This window comes from Littorina saxatilis, linkage group LG2 (genome assembly GCF_037325665.1).
Source record: "Littorina saxatilis isolate snail1 linkage group LG2, US_GU_Lsax_2.0, whole genome shotgun sequence".
In the NCBI taxonomy this organism is placed as follows: Eukaryota; Metazoa; Mollusca; class Gastropoda; order Littorinimorpha; family Littorinidae; genus Littorina; species Littorina saxatilis.
In genome coordinates, this window is record NC_090246.1 from 15,473,919 (window position 1) to 15,481,418 (window position 7,500).

The window sequence follows — 7,500 nt, forward strand, 5'->3', positions numbered from 1 at the left end:
AGTGGTGGAGTCATTGGAATTTGCGGCGTGCGCCCGCGCGCGCGCGCGCGCGCGTGTGTGTGTGTGTCTGTGTGTGTGTGTGTGTGTGTGTGTGTGTGTGTCTGTGCTGGTGCGTGCGTGCCACATGCGCGCGCGCTGTGTGTGTGTGTGTGTGTGTGTGTGCTTTTATATTATTATTGAATGGGGAGCTGGTATTTAGGGGGGGGGGGGGGGGGGGGAGGTAAGATGCACTTTACGCCATTAGTCTCGAATCGAGTGCTAAAAATTGTCAAAATTCGGTACCATAGTGCATGTATGATAGAGAATATAACGACTGTGTGAAAATGTTGCAGGAAATCGTTCCCGACCCCAAGTTCGCGGTGAAAGGTGTCCAGTTCGTGGACATTGACCAGGGCTGGCTGGGTAAGACTTGACATTGACCAGGGCTGGCTGGGTAAGACTTGGTCTTTGTTTTTTCACACCATTCAGCGTAGAACGCAAAACTGAGACAAACAAACAAAGTAACAAACAAACAAGAAATAAACAGCCGAACAGTTCAAACAGCTCAACTTCAACAGAAGCATTGTATCGTATCGTATGGTATCACATGGTATCGTATCGTATCGTATCGTATTGTAATATATTGTATTGTATTATATTGTATTGTATTGTATTGTATTGTAATGTATTGTATTGTATTGTATTTTATTGTATTGTATTTTATTGTATCGTATCGCATCGCATCGCATCGCATCGCATCGTATCGTATTGTATCGTATCGTATCGTATCGTATTGTATTGTACTGTATTGTATTGTATAATATTGTATTGTACTGTGTGTGTCAGGTGATTGTTGGTTCGTGGCGGCAGCGGCCACCGTGGCGGTCAATCACAAATCGCTTTTCTACCGCGTGGTGCCGCAAGACCAAGAGTTTGACAAGGACTATGCTGGTAGGTCGTTGTCAAAATGTGTGGAAAGAGAGAGAGAGAGAGAGAGAGAGAGAGAGAGAGAGAGAGAGAGAGAGAGAGAGAGAGAGAGAGAGAGAGAGACTGTGTGAGAGAGAGACTGTGTGCGAGAGAGAGAGAGAGTAGCAAAGAGAGAGATTGTGTGTGTGTGTGCGTGTGTGTGTGTATGTGTGTGTGTGTGTGTGTGTGTGTGTGTGTGTGCGTGTGTGTGTATTAGCTAGTAGCTTTCGCGTTGTCGAAAATGATACTTTCCTGTTAAGGACGAGTAAAGCACTATCATTGTCATTTTCATTTTTATAAACTTTCAGGGATTTTCCGATTCTATTTTTGGCAATACGGGGAGTGGAAGGAGGTGGTGGTGGACGATCGCCTTCCAACCCTGTACGGCAAGCTCATCTACACGCACAACATGCAACAGACCAACGAGTTCTGGGTGCCATTGCTGGAGAAGGCCTATGCCAAGTAAGTGAATACACAGACACACTGACAGACACACTGACAGACACACTGACAGACACACTGACAAACACAGACAGACAGTCAGACAGACAGGCACGCTCATCTACACGCACAACATGCAGCATACCAACGAGTTCTGATGCCACTGCTGGAGAAGGCCTATGCCAAGTAAGTGAACACACAGACACACTGACAGACACAGACAGACAGTCAGACAGACAGATCTACACGCACAACATGCAACAGACCAACGAGTTCTGGGTGCCACTGCTGGAGAAGGCCTATGCCAAGTAAGTGAATACACAGACACACTTACAGACACCCTGACAAACACAGACAGACAGACAGGCAGATAGAGTAGACAGACAGACGACAGACAGACAGACAGACAGACAGACAGACAGACAGACAGACAGACAGACAGACAGACAGACAGACGTGAGTCTTGAGTCTTCAACGTGTACATGCATGTTGAGTGTAAATGGATGACAGTTCGTACGGACGGACAGACCGACAGACAGGCATGTGAGTCTGAGAGGTTTACCGTGTACATGTATAGTGTATCCGTGTGACAGACTGCACGGGTGTTACGACCTGTTGGACGGGGGGAGGATACACGAGGCGCTGATCGACCTGACAGGGGGAATCTCGGAGCTCCTGATACTCAAAGACGCCACAGAGGAAGAACTCGCGCCCACGCTCGTCGGCTTACATGAAATGGCCACACTCATGGGCGGCGCCATCTTTGTGAGTGCAAGAGATCATGAGAGAGAGAGAGAAATTCAAGTTTTACGCCCTCACAGCAAAGCGATTATGGGCATTTCCCCGGGTTTTACCCCGACTTTAGATGTGGATACAGGTGTATCCGTGTTTACGTGCTATCAGCCATCTGCACTTATGGCAGAATGACCGAGGTCTTTAACGTGCTACTGTCGTGACACGGGGGTGGGACATGCATGGCTACCGTCTCTGAGTCTGCACATAAAGTTGACCCGTGTCCGTCCCGGCCCAGATTCGAACCTGCCACCTAGGATCACAAGTCCAGTGCTCTACCACCTGAGCTAACCGGGCCCCTGTAAGCTAACATAGAGATCATTGGCGGGGACGTAGCTTAAATGTGTAGTGATGTCATATCTCATGTCAACACTCTAAACCTCTTGTCGACGTGTTCAACGTTTGAACACATTTGTGCAACAGGGTTTGAACACTTTGTGGCATAGCTAACACTGATCTCCTAGCAAAGCAGGCATGCATAACAAACACATAATGTTCACTAGTCTTCATTTGAACACTATGCGTGCTTTAAAAAAAAAATTTGAGGTCGAACTGTATAATTATGTACTATAGCACAAAGTGTTTGAAACTTGATACAGAAACACTTCTGTTTAGAGTGAAGCCAACACTAGAAATTGTTTAACTTCTCCTTACATGAATAATTTTAAATTTTGACATAAGATTGTAAAATAAGACAACTCCGTTTGTGAGTCCTTACAAATTATCTCAGAAAAAAAGCTGATTGAAAAAAAAAAAAAAAAAAAAAAAACCCACACTAGACATTGTCGCCTTCATGCGGCACCGTCATTTTTTTTTTATCGTAAATACGGGTCTTGCAAGAGATCATTGGAGAGTATGTAGCTCAACATATTTAGAAATATCATACCTTCTCTCAAGGCGAGAGTGGAAACAGTCGCCTTCATGCTCGTAGCCTTACTTGGGGCGCCATCTTTGTAAGTCGGTGAACACGGGTCTAGCAGGAGATCACGCGGACTGGCGGGGAAGAGTTCGAAATATACAGTGATGCCAGTTACTTTATGTCTCCACAGTGGACCCCCCACCCACCCCACAATGAAGGTACCTTTAAAGAGCTAGAGGTTATGAACAGAAAAGCTGTAAAAGCAAGTTCTTAAAAGGAGTGGATTCTGAAATGGCGGTTTCCGTTGTATAAGAAATATGTTGCAACATTTCTACATGCGCTTACAGTGTGTTTTGCTGTGTGCTTGCAGCCGAGTAGGGACGCCAGACGCGAGAACGAACGCGCAAACGGGCTATATGAGGGACATGCATACAGCATCATCACCATGAAAACGGTGAGTCCCGTAACTGTGAATGTGGTGTATGTTTGTGGATGTGCTGATGTCAAAAGGTGTCGTTTTGGCAGCGTAGGATCATGTTGTAAGTCTAAAATGTGCAGATTGAACATCATTGTAATTGTATGTGAATGATGATGACATAATTATGCTTCATTGTAACTGAAGACCATACTTTATCAAAATGTATGTGAATGTCACAAATGTGTTGGTCGGCAACTGAGTTCAATGCCGTTTGCATGTGAATGTGCTTAGATCAGACATGTGTTTCTTGGTAACTGAGGATCATGCCCGTACACTGTAACAGAACCGACAAGGCTTTTACGAACGTTACCATTTACCACACAGGCCAAAATGGGGTTTCCTGTTCCTGTCCTGGCTTGGACTTGTTTGCTTAACTCACTGTCTCCCAGGTACAGATATATCCGTAGCCACTCATATGGCTCTATCTGACCAGGTACGGATATATCCGCTCACACTGTTAGCTTCAGTCGCTTCCTGTAACGTCCATCTAACGCCTGCATTCCTGCGTGTTGATACACAGTTACCACACAGTTACTACAATTCTGAGTGACCTGCTGCAGCACAGCTGGTCTCGGCTATAAACAACTTGGTCAACATAGGTGGGGTAGAACGTGCTAAGGAATCTCCCAGGTTGACACCGGTGTCATTTGTACAATTAATTCAGAAAAAAGGAATCCTAGCTGCTGTGCACAGAAAGTAGGCCTGATTTTTGGTGTGCGAACATAATTATGAAAGGTTGCTCTTATCCCGTGTAACAGTCTGGGAGATGTACCGTAAGTTTCTGACTACAAGACGCTACCAGTTATGAAGCGCAGTGGAGATAAACGGAGAAAAGACAAAGACTGAAATCAGAAATTAAACCCAACCGGCTAATCAAAATCGAGGACAAATGTATCTCTTTGCAGTCCGAAATATACGATAGAAGATGGTGCACGCGGAAAGGCAGGTATGATTAACTAAACATTTTAGTATGTCATTTTGTTTTGCAGGTAACATATCGGAAGCAGAAGAAACTGCTGCTGTACATGCGAAATCCTTTCGGAAAAGGGGAATGGAAGGGAGCGTGGAGCGACGGGTAAGTTGTGCTGAATGGGTCCAGTGAAAGGGTTTGCTGTAATCACCTTCTTTTGCTTCTTAAAGCCCCCGAAACGCGACTTAAATGTGGTCTGGAAGTACATGGCGCACTCGCGCTTCCTGTCCGACTACCGTCGTCTGCTAGATAGTCTTTAATTGTTCGTTTTTTATATTTAGTCAAGTTTTGACTAAATATTTTAACATCGAGGGGGAATCGAAACGAGGGTCGTGGTGTATGTGCGTGTGTGCGTGTGTGTGTGTGTCTGTGTGTGTGTGTGTGTAGAGCGATTCAGACTAAACTACTGGACCGATCTTTATGAAATTTGACATGAGAGTTCCTGGGTATGAAATCCCCGAACGTTTTTTTCATTTTTTTGATAAATGTCTTTGATGACGTCATATCCGGCTTTTCGTGAAAGTTGAGGCGGCACTGTCACGCCCTCATTTTTCAACCAAATTGGTTGAAATTTTGGTCAAGTACTCTTCGACGAAGCCCGGGGTTCGGTATTGCATTTCAGCTTGGTGGCTTAAAAATTAATTAATGACTTTGGTCATTAAAAATCTGAAAATTGTAAAAAAAATTAAAAATTTATAAAACGATCCAAATTTACGTTTATCTTATTCTCCATCATTTGCTGATTCCAAAAACATATCAATATGTTATATTTGGATTAAAAACAAGCTCTGAAAATTAAATATATAAAAATTATTATCAAATTTTTTTTTTCGAAATCAATTTAAAAACACTTTCATCGTATTTCTTGTCGGTTCCTGATTCCAAAAATATATAGATATGATATGTTTGGATTAAAAACACGCTCAGAAAGTTAAAACGAAGAGAGGTACAGAAAAGCGTGCTATCCTTCTTAGCGCAACGAATACCCCGCTCTTCTTGTCAATTCCACGGGCACTGCCTTTGCCACGGGCGGTGGAGTGACGATGCTACGAGTATACGGTCTTGCTGCGTTCAGTTTCATTCTGTGAGTTCGACAGCTACTTGACTAAATATTGTATTTTCGCCTTACGCGACTTGTTTTCTCTCTCGCACAGCAGCAAGTGTAATATTCAAGGTAACAGAACCGTTTGTATTGACAGAGAAAAGACATGAACGTTCGTGCTTTTAGGACTGGCCTGTGACTAACACGTGTATGAATACTCAGGGGGCCCGGTAGCTCAGTTGGTAGAGCATTGGACTTGTGATCGGATTCGAATCCGGGCCGGGACGGACACGGGTCAACTTTATGTGCAGACCCAAAGACGGAAGCCATGTCCCACTCCCGTGTCACCACAATGGCACGTAAAAGACCCTGGTCATTCTGCCATAAGTGCAGGTGGCTGAATACACCTAAACACGCAGACACCTGGGTAACGCGACTCCGTTGCTGCTAGCTTTCCACTGGGAGGAAGCGACCCAAATTTAACAGCGATGGGACAATAAAGTAATGAAAATGAAAATGGAAAATGGTAACTCTCAGTTCTTGCGTCTGTCTGTCTGTCTGTCTCTGTCATTTCTACAGGAATTACACTATATTTGGGGTATGCACGTTAAAGATCCCACGATTGACAAAAGGGTCTTTCCTGGCAAAATTGTATAGGCGTAGATAAAAATGTCCACCAAAATACCCGTGTGACTTGGAATAATAGGCCGTGAAAGGTGGATGCAGTGCCTATAGGCTGTTGATCTACTGGCCGATGTGAATGCGTGATATATTGTGTAAAAAAAAAAATCCATCTCACACGGCATAAAGCGCTTTGAACTTCGGATAAGGCGCTATATAAATACCCGTTATTATTATTATTATTATTATTATTATAACTGCCAACCTTTTTTCACGCTGACAGAAAAGATGGACGCCAATGATTAGCTTAAACTTCAGAAAATTGTTGAAACTTGTGTCGCTAAGTAATACCCAGCAATTACACCTTTGCATTTACTCTGAATTGAAATGTTCCACCTTTGAACACCCTTTTTGAATCGAGTTTTGAACACAGTGTGACATAGTGCATATTTACACCACTACCAGCAAATATATCACATGCTAAACACTAGTGTACAGTAGAACATTGTGTTCAAAAAGGATACAGAAAGGGTGTGCAAAAGTGAAACACTTCATTTTAGAGCGTGGGTGGGGAAGGTGACTTGGTAAATGATATAAGTAATGTACGTTGATGTGTTCAGTTCCAAGGAGTGGACAGAGGTGAGCCCGGCAGACAGGGAGGCCGAGGCGAAAGTGAAAGGAAACAACGGAGAGTTCTGGTGAGTGTTCAATTTTTAGAGGGTCCATGGATCCTTTCAGCGGAGTTTTAGAGGGGGCCTCAAAGCTTTCGTGTATTGATAATACAGTATGAAAACAGTTAGTAGGGTACGCACAATAACGAATATTTAGTGCGTCCTGGGACCCACTCTTTTTAGGTTAAGTGCGTCCCTGGACCCCCTCGACAAATTGCTAGTACGTGTTTTCGGCTTCTAGTGCGTATACGACGCAAGGACGCGCACTTTGAGGAGCCCTGGTTCAGTCTGAACTAGAAGTGTTTCAATGTGAACACACTTTGTGTAACCATGTGTGAACATTGTGTGAGATATAGCACACACGGTAAACACTAAAATATTGTTTTCAATGTGAGCTCCTTTTGCAAGGGGAAATATATGGTATCTCAGTCTGAACTAGAAGTATTTCAATGTGAACACACTTTGTGTATCCATGTGTGAACATTGTGTGAGATATAGCACACACGGTAAACACTAAAATATTGTTTTCAATGTGAGCTCCTTTTGCAAGGGGAAATATATGGTATCTCAGTCTGAACTAGAAGTATTTCAATGTGAACACACTTTGTATATCCATGTGTGAACATTGTGTGAGATACTGTATAATTTGAAGTGCAGAGGTAGCACACATGGTAAACACTA

At 43.6% G+C, this 7,500-nt stretch overlaps 1 protein-coding gene across 2 annotated transcripts in view; it reads left to right on the forward strand.

Moving 5' to 3' along the window:
- Window positions 1-7,500, forward strand: part of LOC138958313 (calpain-1 catalytic subunit-like) — a 51,102-nt gene that overhangs the window by 25,790 nt on the left and 17,812 nt on the right. For both annotated transcript variants that reach the window (XR_011453370.1, XM_070329423.1), the window contains exons 3-9: window positions 333-402; window positions 826-930; window positions 1,254-1,407; window positions 1,980-2,151; window positions 3,408-3,491; window positions 4,505-4,590; window positions 6,769-6,846. Coding sequence is in view for 1 of the 2 variants with exons in the window: in XM_070329423.1 (XP_070185524.1) it covers window positions 333-402; window positions 826-930; window positions 1,254-1,407; window positions 1,980-2,151; window positions 3,408-3,491; window positions 4,505-4,590; window positions 6,769-6,846 (749 nt within the window). In the remaining variant the exon portion in view is untranslated. The remainder of the gene's footprint in view (window positions 1-332; window positions 403-825; window positions 931-1,253; window positions 1,408-1,979; window positions 2,152-3,407; window positions 3,492-4,504; window positions 4,591-6,768; window positions 6,847-7,500) is intronic.